Source organism: Micropterus dolomieu, unplaced genomic scaffold (genome assembly GCF_021292245.1).
Source record: "Micropterus dolomieu isolate WLL.071019.BEF.003 ecotype Adirondacks unplaced genomic scaffold, ASM2129224v1 contig_13571, whole genome shotgun sequence".
Classification (NCBI taxonomy): domain Eukaryota; kingdom Metazoa; phylum Chordata; class Actinopteri; order Centrarchiformes; family Centrarchidae; genus Micropterus; species Micropterus dolomieu.
This window is the reverse complement of record NW_025742557.1, coordinates 9869-28503: the sequence shown is the minus strand read 5'-3', so window position 1 is coordinate 28503 and position 18635 is coordinate 9869. Positions and strand designations below refer to the sequence as shown.

Below are 18635 nucleotides of genomic sequence, written 5' to 3'. Positions count from 1 at the left end.
TGTTACTAACACAACTTCTCCCCTTTCTGGTAGTCTTGTGCTTTCTCATCCCTCTCCTCTCTCCTCCTATCACTTCCTGCAGGTGTTTCTGGCTCTGGAGCTGTGGAGTCTGGATCTGTGGCTGCGGGTCTCCTGCTGCCCCTGTGTTCCTGCTCGACACCCTCTGCTGCAACGACTATTGTTGCTAGTCTTATTGTTATTATAATCATTAACATTACGATGGTTACCATTAACACTATTATAAATATCTGTACCATTTTTCATTTAGTTTATAGCAACATTACTCTCTCTCTCTCTCTCTCTCTCTCTCTCTCTCTCTCTCTCTCTCTCTCTCTCTCTCTCTCTCTCTCTCGTCGAGGCAGATGGCCGCCCACCCTGAGCCATGGTTCTGCTCGTGGTTTCTGCCTCTTAAAAGGAAGTTTTTCCTTGCCTCTGTCGCCTAGTGCTTGCTCTTGGTGGGAACTGTTGGGCTTCTGTAAATATCATCACAGAGTACGGTCTAGACCTGCTCTTTTATGAAAAGCGCTGTCAGATAACTGTTGTTGTGATTTGGCGCTATATAAATAAAATTGAATTGAATTGAATTCTTCAACCCCTGTTCTTAGTAGTAAACCTCCCCAACAACCGAGTGTGCAGCAGAACAGATTTTCACCACTATTGCAGGACCCTGGATCTCCATCTGATGACCTGGATAACATCCCATCCTCACACAGAAGGGTAAGGACTGAGAGTAAATCAGAAAGTAAAAGGCTGCAGGGAAAGCTAACAACTGGGCCTCAAACTCTGATTGTGGGTGACTCTGCTGTAAACAATGTAAGAAGCATGTGCAGTAAGAACACCAAAATACTCTGCTTTCCGAAGGATACGGTGTCTGACTTGGCATAGAATCCTCCATATGGTGGCTGAACATCCTACTGTGAAAAACATCATACTGCACATCGGGGCCAATGATGTTGTGAAGCAACAGTCTGAAGTGTTGAAAGAGGACTTTAATAATCTGTTGAACACAGTCAGCTCTTTGAATGCTGAGGTATTTATCAGTGGCCCTATACCGCCAATCCGAAGAGGAGCTGAGAGATTCAGCAGTTTGATGGCATTGAACACGTGGCTCTCAACGGCATGTACTGTCCATTTAGTGCATTTCATCAAGAACTTTTACTTTCTGTGGGACCGCAGACATCTTTTTAAGGCAAATGGACTTTGCCTTAACAAGTCAGGAGTAAAATTGTTCAGCTCCAACCTGTTTTACTTTCTGCGTCACTCATCTGTTCCCTCTGCCAAGTTCACTAACAGGACTGCGCCAAGTTAGAGGTGGTTTATGTGATCATGTTTATGAGGAGGGGTCGAGAGGGAAGGGATGAAAGGGGTCGAGAGAAGATGAGAGGGTCGTATGTGGTTCTGAGAACCCGGGGGTCGAGACTCAGGGTGGGGACTCGTCTCTGTAGAGGCTCGCGGTGGAGCAGCTGATGGATCGTCCCCCCCAAGTTATTGTGGTAGGCTGTGACTTGGAGAGGACTAGACGGAGATGGTGATGGAACCAGAATCGTGTGGCAACTGCGCCTAATTCGGTGGTGAACAGTGGGTCTTGCGGGGAGGCATGGAAGTGTAGTCTGCGGTTGTTGTGGTTTAGGATCGGTTCGAAAGGGCTTAGGTAGGAGTTTAAGCAGAAAATGAATATGGGATGAGAAAGGCCGAACTGGTCCGTTTTGCTCTTTTTGGGATTGAACCTGAGTGAGTCTGTGGAGTAAACGGCAATGTTGGATAGGCTGCAAGGTTAGTCTGAACTTCATGTTGACTGTGGATAGGTTGTTGGAGTGTATGAGGATGACTTTTTGGGACCGCTCGTGCCCCCAAAGAATGGCCGCGACCACGATCGGGTACAGTTTGAAGAGGGAGAATACCTCCGGTGGCCACTCTGAGGCAAACCACCGGGAGCCGTAACAGTCCTGTCCTCAGGGTGGTTGATGTGGGCATCGTAAAAGAAAGAGATGCCATTCCATGACGACAGGAAGTCCCTCCACAATCTGAGCTCTATTTTGCAAGCTTCGCCAATGGTGACGCAGCCGTGAAGGGATGGAACTGCTGCAGATACCGAAAGCAGGTGGGAGAGGAAGGAACGACCCTGTGGAATGATGCGAATAGCGAAGTTGAGGTGACCAAGAAGTGAAAGGAGCTGGCGCTTTGTGCATCTGGTGGCGAGGAGGTAGTTGAAGATTAAGAGAGATATGCGTAGGAGTTTATTGGTGGGAAGGGAGGCTTGCAGGGATATGGAGTCCAGGATGATGCCGAGGAACTCGAAATACGTGTTGGGTCCCGCGGTTTTCTCCGGGGAAAGGGGGACTCCGAGCTGGAGGAAGGCAGATTTCAGTGTGGTAAGGCCATGCGCTGGAGGATGAGAGGAGAGCGAGACTATGAGGAAGTCGTCCACGAGATGGATGACGTACGAGAGTCTGTGGTTATTGAGCAAGATCCAACACAAAGCTTTGTAAAGTGAGTCGAAGATCTTGGGGCTGCTCTTGCACCCAAAAGTGAGACGGACGGAGAAGTGTAAGGTTGATGCTAGGTGTGGAGGCGCCGTGGGGGGAAGATAGATCTAGGATGAGTCTGTTTGCCGGAGTACATGAACCCATCTGACACCTCCTTGGCTAGGAGCTTGTCCTTCGGCTAGGGCGGACTGGAGGTTGTGGCAAGAGAGGGAATGGTCGGCAAAAACCTTGATGCCTGGGTGGAAACTGCAAGTGAAACCGTTGATGAGAAAGTTCACGAACTGGCGGTCAGGGTGGTTCGCCAATGTGAGGTCTACTGGTCTGCTGGTTGTCGAAATGTTTAGGAATGAGGGGCATAACGGCAATAACGCAGCTGGACGCTGGCTGTGATTGGCACAAGGTACAAGCAAGAGAGGAGCGAGCAGCAAAAACCCTGCAGTAGAGTTCGGTGTCGATGGCTCCCCAGTACATGCCTAGGTTAAATTGGTGAAGGCGGCCGGCTGCTTGGGAAGCAAAATGGATGTGATAAGTGAAAAACTGGTGCTGCCGCACCGCAACGCCAAGTCCAGGATGATGGAAAGATAATCGTCCAGCTCTGCCCTGCGATGGGGGAAAACTGAACAAACTGTGTCACAATAGAGGGAAAAGGCGAATTCGAACTTGACGGCTGTAAGTTCTATGGAGCGAGAAGGGACTGGTTGTACGAGCTGGGCTAATCCTTGCGGTGAACAGAGCTCCCTCGGCCCGGCGGCAGGACCTGTGGATGGCAGGAATAGGAGAGCGAGGTCAGTGTAAGCACCTGATAGGATCGATTGCCTTTGAGTGAAGGTGAGACCAGTGAGGGGCGCCTGGCCGAGGGGAGGTGAAATGGGGGGTTAGCAGAAGCCAGCGTGAAGGGGCTGGTGGACGCGGGTAAGCCGGGTGGTATGTGGAAGCCCGGGTTATCTGTGGAAACAGAAAACACATTGGGGTATGGGGGAAGGGAAGGGGAAGGGGAAGGGAGGGGTTGGATGGCAGAGAAAGAAAAGGAGGAAATTGTGTTGGTCCGTGTGGTGCAGCACCTTGGCTAGCTGTAGCCGCGGTAGAGGAACTTGCATGAGAACGGAAATGAGCTGCCTGTTCGGACGGGATGGCTGTGTTGGTAGCAGCCGAAGGAAGTGAAGAGGAATGGATGTAGGGATGAGGGGATGTGCGTGCATGGGTAGGGAGTGCAGCCTGCTGAGACATGGATGAGAGGAAGAGGGAAAACAAATTAGAAACATCAGACAACGGGGGAGCAGGCACAGAGGGTAATACGACCTGGCTCCGAGTGAAGCCAGGAGCGGGCGGCCATATGGTGGGAGGATTGTGGCCGCGCGGCGCTGGTCGGAGAAGCCGGAAGTGGGTGGCTACGTGTAGCTGTGATTGAGCCGAAAGAGCTGGGCCTTGTTGGCGGTTCGATGAAAGGGAATGTTCCTGGCCCCCAGCGCCTGCTGGAGGCGGGCCACGGTCCAGTCGGATAGAGCAGCCGGGCGTGGGGGCGCAGGAACCGAACGCTGCGGGCTGGCTGAGGGGCGGCCGGGAGCACATCGTCAAGTTTGGGCGATCTTCAGTATGTGGTGGTGATTGGATTCGCTGGTGTGTGTGATGGGACACGGGTGGTTTAATCAGTGAAGGGGAAGAGGGAGGCGTGGTCCTATTCCTGATCCCCAGTTTACATAACTCCATGACAAGAGACAAGAGGAATCTAAACAAGAAAAAGACATAACACAACACGCCAGAAACCTTGAAGGAGAGCCACCTCAGCCCCCGCCGGAAGAGAGCTCTGATCACGGGAGACATCTGAGCCAAGAGGAAAAGCCTCCACCTCTCTCACTGAAAACCAACAGTGAGGGTTCTCCATCTCTACCCCCCCAATTCCCATCTAGGTCACCCTTATCTCCAGACACCCTTTCTCCTCTCTCCCCCATGTTGGACTTCACTGATCACATGGAAGACCTGGTTAGAGCTGGGACCAAATTTACTCCCCGCACCTTCCCTCGCTCCACTCCCATTCTCTCCACCCTAAACCCCCCTCACCGTCCACCTCCTCCAGGTTTGACACGTGTCACAAATACAGCGCCCAGTAAGCTCTATCTGATATGTGCTGGGTCCAGGCTACAAGGAAAACATCACTCATGACTCTTCACAGGACAAGCCGGGGCCCAATGTGCTGGTAGTCTTCTACACGCCATGGCGTGCCGAAGCGTCCAGAGAGCCGAGCAGAGCCGCGGAGAAAGCAAGGACCGAAGACAAGAGAGAGCACGAGAGGTCGCGTGTCGTTCTTTTGTTGCCTGGGGTGTGATTCCCCAGGGGGCGTCTCAGGTTTCCCAAGGGACTGCCTCTCTAAACTTAATGTCTAAAAAGAAATCTATTTGCGCGTATTATAATCAAATATTTTCCACAATCGAACCTCAATGACCCAAGGTTGTACTGTTCTAAGCATTTGCTAACAGGAAAATATTGTCACATTATTGGTCAGGATATTTATACATTTAACGGCATTTCCAACGAGGGCGTGTAATACTTATTTCATCCACTTGGGGGAGCTCAGGTTACATGAGGAAAGCTTAGATTAATCTTAGGGAATATTGTTGATTCATCCTTAAATTCAAGCTGGCGGTTAAGAGTATAGTAAAACATTCCTTTGTCATCATTTCTAAAGGAATTTTGTAGGAAAGTATTATGAAGAAGCATTGATTACATTAGATGAAGGAGTGTCTTGCTGAAAATAAAAACACTGCAAGTAACTTTCTTTTCAGCACTAATATCAACAACAGATAGCAACAACATGTTAACATAACTACTCAAGTAGAGGCAAACGTAATCAGGTAACTAAAGATTTAATTAAACTTAATTAAATGCTTTGAGTCTTTGGAGACTGCAGTCTTTGGCCATTCAAAGTTCGGCTGTCCTGGATTATGTCACACACAAGGAGTATCCCTTTGATGGGATAATAAACAAAGAGCAAGGACAGTTGCCACGGAAACATGTGTGTGGGGGGGCAGTTTTGATAGGCTGTTCAGGGAAATGCTAATGGCTGGCTTGTGTCCCTTTGTCAGTTTAACAGTCAGGCCCTGCGTTATCAGCTTCGGAATCAAAAAGGTTCCAGTTTTATGGTCGGGTTGGCACTTAGAGAAAGCAACTTTGACCCCTCCCCTTCTTCTTTGGGGGAGGAGAAAGGAATTTAGAGTAGCTCCAAATTTATTCAATATAAAATGCACAAATCCACACCGTTGTTCACTACACAAGTAAAGTTACTGTTAAACGAGGGAAAGCTGATGTCGTGGCACTTCGCGTGTGTAGCTTGAAGCGAACAAAGCTTTTATTGAGCCGGGCTGAACTCTTAGGGCGTTGCCGGGAGAGGGGGGACACGCCAGGCGCGTGCCGAAGCGCCATTGAAGAGCCTGGAACAAGCAGGGGACCAGAGCGAAGAGAAGAGTGCAAGAGGGGGAACAACAGCGTGTGTCGCTGTTTTGTCTGTTGGGGCGTGGTTCCCAGAGGGCAGTCCTTTGTTTCCCGGAGGGCGGGCTGTTTCCGGTTTCCCGAGGGACTGTCTTTCTAAACTTTTAATATGTCTATAATAAAGGAAAAGAAAATCTATTTGCGCGTATTATAATCAAATATCTTCCCACAATCAAACCTCAATTGTCAAACGGTTGTACCGTTCTAAGTTTATGCATTTGACAACAGGAAGCACATTTGTCAGTAGTTAGACCTTACAAGGTTAAGACTTCATAGGAATCACAGATGAGAGGAACTTAACTTGCTTTCTAAATATAGGCTATTGGCTGTTACACGTTCTTAGAGAATATAAGCAAGATACACGAGTGGCATTAGATTATTGACAAGATAAATACGGAGTGACATTTATACATTAACGGCATTTCAGACGATGGCATGCAATACTTATTTTGTCCAATTGGGGGAACTCATATGGTGGCCCGTAGGTTTCAGGCCTAATACAAAAGCCACAACACGAACACAAATCCCACAAAACGAATACAAATGCCACAACATGAACACAAAAGCCACAACACAAATACAAAAGCCACAACATGAACAAAAAAAGCCACAACACAAATACAAACGCCACAACACAATTACAAAAGCCACAACACGAACACAAAAGCCACAAAACAAATTCAAAAACCACAACGGAAATACAAACGCCACAACTCAAATACAAAAGGCCACAACGGAAGTGAACCACAACGGAAGTTGACAACGAAAGAGACGCTTAGTAACAGTGGATTACTCTCCACAGAACACAGCTACACAGTAGTACAGTGGCAGTGTAGCTGTTCCACATTCAGAAGGTCTGGGTTCGACTTGTAGAAAGAACATTATTTTTCAGGTGACTTCTTTCCGCATAATAGTGTCTGCCAAATTACAGTTTTTTCCAATTGCTAACACACTAAAATGACACACAGAGAGCAACACTTCTTCTCAAGTCTCCAAAAGTCTAAACACATTTTCTGCTTTACACACATTTTGCATTTCAAAATGCCACTTTTTAAATGCACTGAACACAGTTCTCTGCATAAGACACAACAATCTGACATAAAGTCACATGTTTGCCATTTCAAAACAGTACCATTCAAAATGACACTACATGAGCTAATTGGCCAATTACATGTGCCACCTGGCCAAACACCTCAATGGTTAATTGTTAAAACTTCAATCAGGATGTAAGCAATATGAAAAGACCACAGGTGAGCACCTTTTTTTTTATAACAACAATGGAAGACGTTGCAGAGAGATAAAGAGGAAGAGGGAGGCTGAGAATAAGAGGGGGAGGAAGAGTGAGAGGTAGGGGTAGAGCACGTAGAGGAGTTCATGGCCAAAGAAGACAAACACTTTCAAATGAAATCAGAGCAACCTTAGTAGATCATGTCATCGACCATGGGCTGACAATGCGTGAGGCTGGACAGAGAGTGCAGCCAAACTTGAGCCGTTTTACTGTCACCTCTGTCATCCGGACCTTTAGACTGGAGAACAGGTATGTAACCAAAATTTCGTGTAGTACACCCCATGTCATAGTGTATCAGTTGGGTGACACCTGTTTACTTAGTGTATGACATCAGCCATTCATGAACTGTACAAGTTTCCTGTGCAATGTACTGTACTGTGGGGGAAAAATATTTAGGCTGGATTGTCCAAGCCCTATATATTATTTTATTTTATTTTTTCTAAAGGACTGAGAGATGACACCATGGTGGAGGAAGGGGCCAAATGTTCACCGGGGTACAGGAAGCTGGCATTGTAAACTTGGTTTTGGAACATAATGAAATCAGATCACGAGAAATTCAAAGCCACATCATACAAGACAACACCTTATTCAACAACATTCAATGAGTCAGTCTGTCCACATTGGCTCGCATTCTCAAGCGAAACCAAATCAGAATGAAACAACTTTATAAGGTGCCGTTTGAGAGAAACTCTCAAAGAAACAAAGAGGTCAGACGAGCATATGTGGATGTAAGTACTATATTGACTGCAGTACACTACACGCAACATTGTTTCCCAGTGTACTGGATAACACCATATTGAATGATTTTTGTTCTTTGTTTTCAGGGAGTACTGGAAATGAATGCTCATGCAATCCCACATGAGTTCATCTTTATAGATGAGGCTGGATTCAACCTAGCAAAGACCAGAAGAAGGGGGAGAAACGTCATTGGCCACACAGCCATTATAGATGTTCCTGGTCAACGTGGTGGGAACATCACACTGTGCGCTGCCATCTCCAGTATGCATGGTGTCCTCCACCGTCATGCCAACCTTGGACCATACAACACAGCCCATATTCTCACATTTCTGGACAGACTTCACAACATTCTCATACCACCAGAGCGTATGAATGATGCAGACCATCAAGGAAACCGGTACGTTGTAGTATGGGACAACGTGAGCTTTCATCATGCAGCCCCAGTCAACATTTCTCGTGCAATACCTCCCACCATACTCACCATTTCTGAACCCCATAGAAGAGTTCTTTTCGGCATGGCGGTGGAAGGTATACGACCGGCAGCCCTTTGTGCGCATGCCTCTTGTGCAGGCCATGGAAGAAGCATGTGAGGGGGATTGATGTGGGTGCAATTCAGGGATGGATAAGGCACTAAAGGCACTTCTTCCCTCGATGTCTGGCAAGGGAAGATATTGCCTGTGATGTTGACGAGGCGTTGTGGCCAGACCCGGCTGTGCAGCAAGATGCTGCCTAATTATTTTTCTTGCCTCTTTTTTTTTTTAACTGTAATATATTTTTTCTGAAATTTTCTTTTTCAGTTTACTATTTTTTGTAAGAATATTTTTGTTCAGTCTCATGTAAATGTATCTGCTGTGCATATGTTGCACTGGCCCTTTTACTGTAGTGAAAAATAAAATAAAAAAGTTTCAACAGCATGTGTGTGTATCTGCAAATATTATATATATATATATATATATATATATATATATATATATATTTTGATAATGCTATGTGTAATTTCGGTTGCAGTGCTTCATTTTGCAGGATATATGAGGTATTTTGCAGTTTGGGTGTGTGGTTTTGTGAATTGTGTTAAGTATTTTGATAAAACAAGACTAGTTTGCAAAATTGTGTGTTAGCAATTGGAAAAAACTGTAGTAAATGTAGGCCTACATGGAAGAAGAACTTCTTACCTGTTTGATAAATAAGTTATACTTATTATTACTACTGTTCTGGTCAGATAATATACAGTGGGATATTTGTGTGAATTAAACAGCTGTCTGTGCAGATTAGCAACAAAAATAGACTCAAAATGTGCTAAACAAAAAGCAAGGAGTCTCAGGTTGCCACGGAGATGACTTTATACTTATACAAAGGGGTGCGGAGGGTGCTGCAGCACCCCCTATTCATAGTTTTCACGTGACGTCACATTCCATGAAAACGCTCCCTTGGAGGGCAAAAAAGACGTTATTTTTCACTGCCAGGAAGCAAGTGATACACTGTTACTACGAGTTTTTTACTTTTGCATTGCCAAAATGCTGGATGGTAGTTGTACTTTCTGATGCACAAATCGAGGAAGAGACAAGCCACTTCACTTCCGTTGTGGCCCACTTCCATTGTGGCCTTTTGTATTTGTGTTGTGGCTTTTTGTATTTGTGTTGTGGTTTTTGTATTCGTGTTGTGGTTTTTGTATTCGTGTTGTGGCTTTTTGTAATCGTGTTGTGGCGTTTGTATTTCCGTTGTGGTTTTTGAATTTGTTTTGTGGCTTTTGTGTTCCTGTTGTGGCTTTTGTATTTGTTTTGTGGCTTTTGTGTTCGTGTTGTGGCTTTTGTTATTGTAGCGTTTGTATTTGTGTTGTGGCTTTTGTGTTCGTGTTGTGGCTTTTGTATTAGGCCTGAAACCTTGGTTACACATAAAATGAAGGAATGTCATTAACCTTGCTGAAAATTAAAACACTGCCAAAGTAACTTATTTAGATTATCACGTTTGCACATCAGCTAAAAGAAGAGACGGGAGTGGTGTTTTATGGCCCAGCCATCCTAAGGGAAAAAGGGCTCAGAAGTCCGGTACTGAGGATGTGATGTCCTGAGGCACCCTATAGGGAGAGGGATTGGACACTTCTTTTTGCTGTCCTATGTGTCTATTGACACCTTTAAGGCGTCCTTAAGCAATGCATGTCTGATTGAGTCTCTGCAGACCCTTTACAAAACCCCAGGCGATGTCTCTAGTTTTTGCATGTCAAAAGGCCAACCTCCAGGGGAGGAAAACGTTCCTAACCCCCTCCTTTTTCTCAGAGAGATAGAGGGGAAATTTTGAGTCTCTAAATTATTTAATATGAAATGCACCAATCCACACTGTTGGTACACAACACTGGTTAGAACTCAAAAAAGAGAGTGTCGAAAGGCTGAACGCAGGTGACGGAAAACAAATCTCCAGGTTCATTATGACATCTATAAAGAGAGACTTCACATTTATAATTTAGAACTGAGAAATGCAAGGCGGTCCTTCTTCTCTGACGTCATCACCAAAAACACTAATAATGCACGTGCCCTGTTTTCTACTGTCGACAGGCTAACCAACTCTCCTGTGTCTGTAGCCTCTGACCTTCTATCCACCAGGGCCTGCAATGAATTTGCCTCCTTCTTCACAGACAAAATTCAAACAATTAGACAAGCAATCAGCGCCTCCATGTCAGTAACAGGATATGTCTTGTCCCTGTGTCCACTTAAAAACAATTCATATAGCATGAGACAATTTGATTCTATTAACCATAAAAACCTGGAGGACATAATACAACATCTGAAATCCTCCTCATGCTGCCTTGATATTCTGCCACAACAGGTTTTTCTTTTTTTTTTAAATGTGTCTAAATGCATGGCCTCAGATCTACTATAAATTGTCAACATGTCTCCTCTCAGTTTTTTTCCCCTCTTAAAAAAGAGCAATCTGGACAGTTCACTAATGAGCAATTATATCAAATGTCCCATTTTTAAGTAAAATCATTGAAAAAGCTGTTTTTCAACAGCTTAGTGCTTTCTTTGCACTAAATAACTGTTTTGATGTCTTCCAGTCAGGTTTTTGACCACACCACAGCACTGAGACGGCTCTTGTTAAGGTCTTCAATGACATCCATTTAAACACTGACATTGGAAGAATTTCAGTCTTAGTATTATTGGATCTCGGTGCTGCATTCGACCCGGTCGACCACAACATATTACTAGACAGACTTGAAAACTGGGTTGGACTTTCTGGCACAGTACTAAAATGGTTTGAATCCTACTTAAAGGACAGGGACTACTTTGTGTCTATAGGTAATCACACATCTGAGCTGACAAAAATGACACGTGGAGTTCCCCAAGGCTCCATTCTGGGACCTCTTTTGTTTAACATTTACATGCTTCCACTGGCACAGATTATGAAAAACAACAAAATATGTTACCATAATTATGCAGATGACACACAGATTTACATAACCATTTCACCAGGGGACTATGATCCTATACGAGTGCTGAGTAACTGTATTGAGCAGGTCAACGGTTGGATGTGCCAGAATTTTCTCCAATTAAACAAAGATAGAACTGAAGTTATTGTTTTTGGAGCCAGGGAGGAATGATTGAAAGTCAGTGCTCAACTTCAATCTGTAATGTTAAAAACCACAAATCAAGCCAGAAATCTTGGTGTAGTCATGGACTCAGACCTGAATTTGAGGAGCCACATTAAGACAATTACAAAGTCAGCCTATTATCACCTGAAGAATATATCAAGGATTAAAGGACTTCCAGCAAGACCTGGAAAAACTTATCCATGCATTTATCTTCAGTCGACTCGACTACTGTAACGGTGTCTTTACAGGGCTCCCTAAGAAATCCATCAGACAGCTGCAGCTGATTCAGAACACCGCTGCTCAAGTCCTCACTAAGACCAAAAAGGTGGATCACATCACTCCAGTTCTGAGGTCTTTACATTGGCTTCCTGTATGTCTAAGAATTGATTTCAAAATCCTGCTGTTAGTTTATAAAGCACTAAATGGTTTAGGGCCAAAATACATTTCTGATCTTCTGCTTCATTATGAGCCATCCAGACCTCTCAGGTCGTCTGGTCCCCAGAGTCCATAGATTTTAATTAAATATTTAAGATTTTTCTTTTTACCACTGTCTTTAACAAGTAGATTGATAACATACACTGCACTGTAACTTTTACTGTCCTGTTTTCTTTTTCTTTGTGTTTAGTGTTTTACCATTGCTTTTAATTAAATATTTACACAGTGAGAAATGAATAGGTAATTGAGTGAAAAGATAATGAGAGTGAGATTGAATAGAGTGAAGGAAGTGGTCTTAAATCTCACACCTGAGTGATTTGCAGGAACCTCTGGACCCACCTGTTTATGCACAGGTGGGGTCCAGAGTATAACTGGATCAAAGTGGCCTGCGGACAGACATGTCCTGGTTTCTCTGTAGTATCCGAGGGTTTTTGGAGTTTCAGTGGACCCAAAGATTGCTATGGACCCGAGTACAGACTAGCAAGACAGAGTAGGTTAAGTGTATTTCTCTGTTTATTTTCTTTTCAAAATAACTGTAACTCAATTATTTGCTCAACCCCTCAGCCTGTTTTTATTTTCCATTTAACTCTTTTAACCCTGATTGTACACTGCACTGTAACTGTTATTATATTTTAATGTGTATTTTTTCAATTTCCCTATGTTGCTTTTAAACTTTTTTATATTTCCATGTTGCTTTTATGTTTTATGTAAAGCACTTTGAATTACATTGTTGTTGAAATGTGCTATACAAATAAACTTGCCTTGCCTTGCCTTGCCTTATGGGCAGTGTGAGCCGGAGGTGAGCACTCGGCCACCGTGCGCCAGACCGAGGCACGACTCGCATTGGGGATGGAGGTCCCCCGGCAGGATAAAGCCCGTCTCGCAGATAAACACAGCTGCACGGACATGGCATCGTCCCGTTCTCACCAGCAAGGAGGAAGACATCTACGGATTTCTTCTTAGCTGGTTGTTATCCGTTCTTCTTGCTCTATAGACAGCTCAGTGCTGAAGAAAAATGGGAGCCGTGGCTAGGTCTCACGGTTGTATGTATACACAAGGTGCAGACATAGGAGAGGCCCACGCTGTGGGTGGTCGTAGACAAAATTTCTCTCTTTTGCGCGTAGGGGTAAACCCAATAGCGATAGCCTTAGAGGTCGAAGCCAAAACAAAATAGCACTACCAGTTTTCTCCCAATAAGTTAACATACAACCTATTACAAAATAAATATCATTATATAATGCTGTAAATAAAAATGTGTAAAGAAAGAAGCTTTTAATAAAGGTTTTTAAAGTGTGTGAATAAATTCAAAATTGTAACCCTAACCCTTAAGGAAGGGGGGTTAATGCGCATGTGTGGGCGTAGCATGTATGTGTGTGTATGTCTCGGTATGTCCTGAAGAGGTGGACGGCCAGCTTTGCTGGTGTTGTGCCAACTTGTCCGCACCTTGCGGGACATTCTGATCATTTATCACCGTTGATGAACCACACAAAGAATATTACATTGTTTTTAAAAACCAGCCTACTTGAAATACACCCAAGAGCAACCACGACTTGCATGCAGTTGTCGGTCGCACAGCACGGCACGCACGCAAAACTCGGCACAAGACCGGTGACTGGCAGGGGAGCAGACAGAAAATGGTCAACAAAGCCTTAGTTTAGCTGGAAATGCAGTGTAAGTTACACCGAATAATAAATAGAGACTGCAGCTCTGCAGCTTCTGAAGATTAAAGCGGAGTTACCGTGTGTAACGCCCCACCCCCCATGTGATTCGACTATCAGTCGACTGTAGGCAAGACTTGACAATTCTGATTCGACTATGTAAATCCTTAGTCGGGGACAGCCCTAATGAAGACACAAATAATAAAAGGACCATATGTTGAAAGTTTTCACAACCTTTTCGTTGTTGGATTTAGAAATTAATGAAATGATATAAAGATATTGTAGTTGTCTGCGTGTTGTTAATATGCTCTGATAATGCTAATCCAACACATCTTTGTAGTAGCGTCCATGTTGATTCCACATTCCGACTTAAGAGCACATGAACACACCAAAGTCGTAAGAACAACTTGACAACTCGATAAAAGGGTACCATCCGAGGAGCATGTGAGTGCACAGTAAAGCCCCTTTTCACTGCATAGTACTAGCTCAACTCGGCTCGCCTTTGTTTGGTTTTGGAAAAGTTGTACCTGTACCTGCTTCCAGGTACTTTTTTTGTATCACCTCCATCGAGGTTCCAAGCGAGCTGAGGCGATACTAAAATGTGACATGAAAACACGGCAGACTACTGATTGGTCAGAGAGAATCTTCAACATCATTGCGTGTGCCGCACAGAGGCCAGCAATAGAAAGTTTTATATTTTATAGTTTTCGTATGTAATTTCATCATTAAATCCACTTCTGAGAAGTTTTGAGATGATAAATAAACTGTGTAGATTTCGAATATTGACAGTTTTACAAAAAGTGATGGCGGAACAAAACTGCTTGAAAGTTTTCGGAGTTGAGGAGCTCCGCAAGTGGCATTCAAGTGTGAAAACGGAGCACGGCCAAACCGAGTTGAGTAGAGTTGAGTCGAGTTGAGCTGATACTGGTAATGGAAAAGTGCCATAAGCTACTGGTTGCAATTTGCAACCCTCACCACTAGATGCCACTAAAACTTACACACTGAACCTTTAAAAGAGAGCTCTATGTTGACAGTTTTTTACAGCCTTTTTGTGGGCAAAGCACTTCATTTTTCACATACACAGGTAGTCATGTGGTTCATTTTTGTTTGTTTGAATTGGGTGGAGGCAGATAGATGGATATCTCATAACAAATAAAATGAATCAGGTTACAGTAGATACCACTGTAAGTTAAGAAAATGTTAAGCCACAAACAACAAAACATCATAATACTGTCATCTACATCGTAATGAATCACATCATTCATTGCTCAGCAGCAGTGAAGTCCCTTTAAAAACATAATAAATATACAAACTGTAATACTTCGCATGCTATATGGATTGTTTGAAATGAATTCAAATAAATTTTGTGTTACGCTTCACATTTGACTTTTTTTTTAAGTATGAAAGCCTCACTCAGCAACAACAGTAACAGAAAAATCTATTATTTGATGCAATGGATGGATGCTAATTGACTCAGCTCATTGACTTTGTGGTTTGTGGTGTTGTTGCTGTGCTGACCTGTACATCTCCAGTGTCTGTGCAAACTGAAGCACATTGTTGTGGTCTCCAAACAGGTTGGAGATGCAGACTGTGAAGTTGAACTGCAAGTTTTTCTCCTGGTTCTCATTGGTCTTCTGGTTTCTAATAGGAAGCCAAATCTGGTTAAACCCCACTTTATCTGGCTGAGTCAGAAGAGTGACATGTGTAGCACTGCAGTTTTGAGGAATCTGACACATGACATCTGTAGTGACGAAGGGAAAGCCAAAGTTGTCTGAATGTTGTAAAATTGTTGTTGGAGTTGTAGTTGACAACTGGCCAGCACAGCAGAAAAAACAGTAAAGGGGCTGGATGGAGTCTCTCCTAAATATGCCAATGATGCGTATATCGAAGCCATTCACTCTCTGGTCCATGTAGGCTGACACCAGTAAGTGCTTGGTATTGTTGAGGGGGGTGATGGTCTGCTCAGAGACCCGGGAGGGGCAAGTGTTCAGAGGCCCATGTGGCCTTGGGATGGACCTGTACGTCCTGGGTGTTCTCACAGTGATGAAAAAGATGAAGATGATGGTAGCAATGAAGAGGAAAAGGACCTTCCCTCTGAATGCTTTTGCTTTGTCCATCCAGCCACTTACAAGATATATTCCCAACCTGAGACAAAATTAGAAATCAGAGTTAGAGAGGTTAAACATTTGGGGAGCAAATCAAACGCATTGATAGCTAAAGCTGGGCAGTGTCATTACTGAAACTTGAGTAGGTGTGAATGAGAAAAAACTACTTCAAATATTAGTTTAGTCCTGGCTTGAGATGTGCAACTTCAAAGGCAACCTTTCTTAACCTTTTCTTTGTGAGTGATGTTTCACCACCACCTGTATTCTTTATTCAGATGTTGATTTGGTCTCATTTTGTTCCGTCATGTACACACTAATTTTCTGTCATCTACAGAGTTACCAGTTTATTCAATTCACTTGAATGAAAGAGACATCACACTTTAGAGAAAAGACTCAGCAAGTCTGAACTCAAGATCAATCACAATCAATTTAAGGAAAAGCTGTTGAGATTTTATTTGATTTGATTGGCTGATTCTCATGATTAGACTAAATAGCATAAAATGTAGGCAAAAAAGGTAAAAGCCACATTAAAAGCAACATAATATTCTAGATGAACAGTTAGGGGATGACCAAAAGTTAACTACAATTCATCCTGAGGAGAACATGAATGTTTGTTCCAAATTTCATGGCAATCCATCCATTGCTTGTAGAGACTATTCACTAAAAAACTAATAAGTCATGCAGTTGTTTAGATATTTCTCTCTAAATGGTGGAACAACCACTATGCCACTGCCACGGATAAAAATACACGGGTGCAGTCTGACTTTAAGTTCCTTTGCTGAAATATTAATAAAAGGTGTGACAACTACATCATAGCTTGCTGTGTTTTATCTAATAACTTTATTATGTTATCCTAGAGGTGCTGTATTACTTAGAAGTGCACTTACTGTGGTCTCACTGGGTAAAGGTATTGACTACTGATGTCATTCTTTTAATGTAAGGTTTGACTACTGAGTTCAGGTTTGATTACTAGTATTTTATTCTTAAGACTTAAGGTTTATGTTATTCCTTTGTGTTACTCATGAACTTGTGCCCTTTCAATGTGTCTACATGAGCAGAGAAACTGTTCAGGCAGAATATGCAAAACCTAGCTAAATTAAACATTAAAAAGGTGTGCCCTGTTAGTTGCAACAAAGCTAACAGGAAAATCAGGAAGTAAATCAAAACCTAGCTAGCGGATGACAGGTACTGTCATCTAAAAAGAAGATAAGAAGAGGTAATATGATTTTAAGACGGGACAAGATGATGTAATGTTTGCTTAGCGCTCAGGTGATGTAGCTAAAGTCTACAAAAGCATCTGATAGTATACAAAATCTGATGTTTGGTTGCACCACTGAGACGTACGGTCCATCTTAGCTACTCTGGCGTAAAGTCCATACTAATCAAAACAGTGTCGCAGATAATGACGTTTACGCATCCCATGGCCAATCAGTGATCAGCACTATTCTAGAGTGTTTATTACGTTGTTTTCGCTCTCTCTCTTTCATCTTTTTCCAATACTGAAGAGGCTAACGGTTAAAATAGCTGTTAATCACCAAACACCAACAAAAAGGTACGTAAACAAGGACAAAACATTATGATTAGGTGATAACTATGAAACCTTAATATACAGCTAGTCCAACAGTGGTAAAACAGTTTACTACAACATAGGCGTAATATAACGGTATAACGGACAGATGAAATTGTAACATTATAACGAACACATCACGATAACCTACACAAGCAAACTGTTTATTAGGCCTAAATAAATTAGTAGGCCTAGTTGTTAGTTATAGAGTTATGTAACCCAATATATTTGCTTGCCAACACTATAATGTTAGTGTCTAATGTCAAGTTTAGTTAGCCTATACCTGCTTACCCTGTAACATAGGCTACTGTAATGATATGCTGACGTTAAATTAACGTTTGTGTACTGTTTCAGGGATTTGGCCATGTCTGGAGAAAAAAAAACTTGACACATGAAGAAATCATGATCCTGCTATCAAAATATAAACAAAACAAAGAATCATTGGAATTGAAATTTAACAACTTTGTAACAAACGGATACAACAAATATGGTAGGATATAACGGACACCATAAATGCAAAAGGTGTGGAGCACAGGGATGTAAAAGATGTGAGGAAGTGGAGCGACCTAAAAATGCAAGCCGTTTCCACGAAATGTCCCAACAGGAGGTGGACCAAAGCCAGACATGGGGACATACTCAGCACTAGTGTTAGACATTGTGGGAGAGGACTCCCCTTCAGTGATTGGCATTTCCGGTGGGGTTGAGAGTGGAACAGCAAATGAAGCGCCAGCGCTGGTTTCAGTTACATCTCTCCCACCAGCAGCACCACCCCTTCCACCAACAGCAGCACCAGCCCCCTCTCATACAGCTGAACAACCTCTCCCCCCATCTGCAGAAGCATGTCTGCTTGAACCAGTATCCCTCCAACCGCCAGAGCCCACCTTTACTGGACCAGATGTGACCAACAATCAACCTACACAGTCATCTCAGTCCAGCAGCCATCCACCACCAGCTAAGCGTGCTGAAGGCAGCAGAAGTCTTCCTGCTCCTGGCACAGAAGAGGATGTGAACACACTGAGATGTCAACTATTTACAGCTGAAATTGAGAAGCTCACACAGGAAACATTAAAGATTAAAGCAGAAAAAGAAAAAATTGAGCTTGAAAAGATTAAATTAAACATTGAAATATTTAAATTACAAGAAGATCTTAAAGCACAGGGATACACCATCACACTTTCACATGAGCCATAGCAAACAGTCAACTCCAAATTCACAAATATATTTATTATTATTATTCATATTAGATTTTTGAAATGCGTTATTTATTTGTTATTTAGGCTATTTGTACAGTT

At 43.2% G+C, this 18635-nt stretch overlaps 1 protein-coding gene and 1 pseudogene across 1 annotated transcript; both read right to left on the bottom strand.

The window, feature by feature from the left end:
- Positions 1-1316: 1316 nt before the first annotated feature.
- Positions 1317-2957, bottom strand: LOC123966504 (annotated as a pseudogene).
- Positions 2958-3198: 241 nt separating this feature from the next.
- Positions 3199-18283, bottom strand: LOC123966503. Its single transcript, XM_046042655.1, has 4 exons — positions 18261-18283; positions 15190-15816; positions 3613-3701; positions 3199-3431 (listed from the first exon to the last, which is right to left on the bottom strand). Exons 1-4 carry the CDS (start codon positions 18266-18268, stop codon positions 3199-3201), a joined length of 957 nt encoding a protein of 318 aa, XP_045898611.1. The 5' UTR covers positions 18269-18283.
- Between the last annotated feature and the right edge of the window lie 352 nt (positions 18284-18635).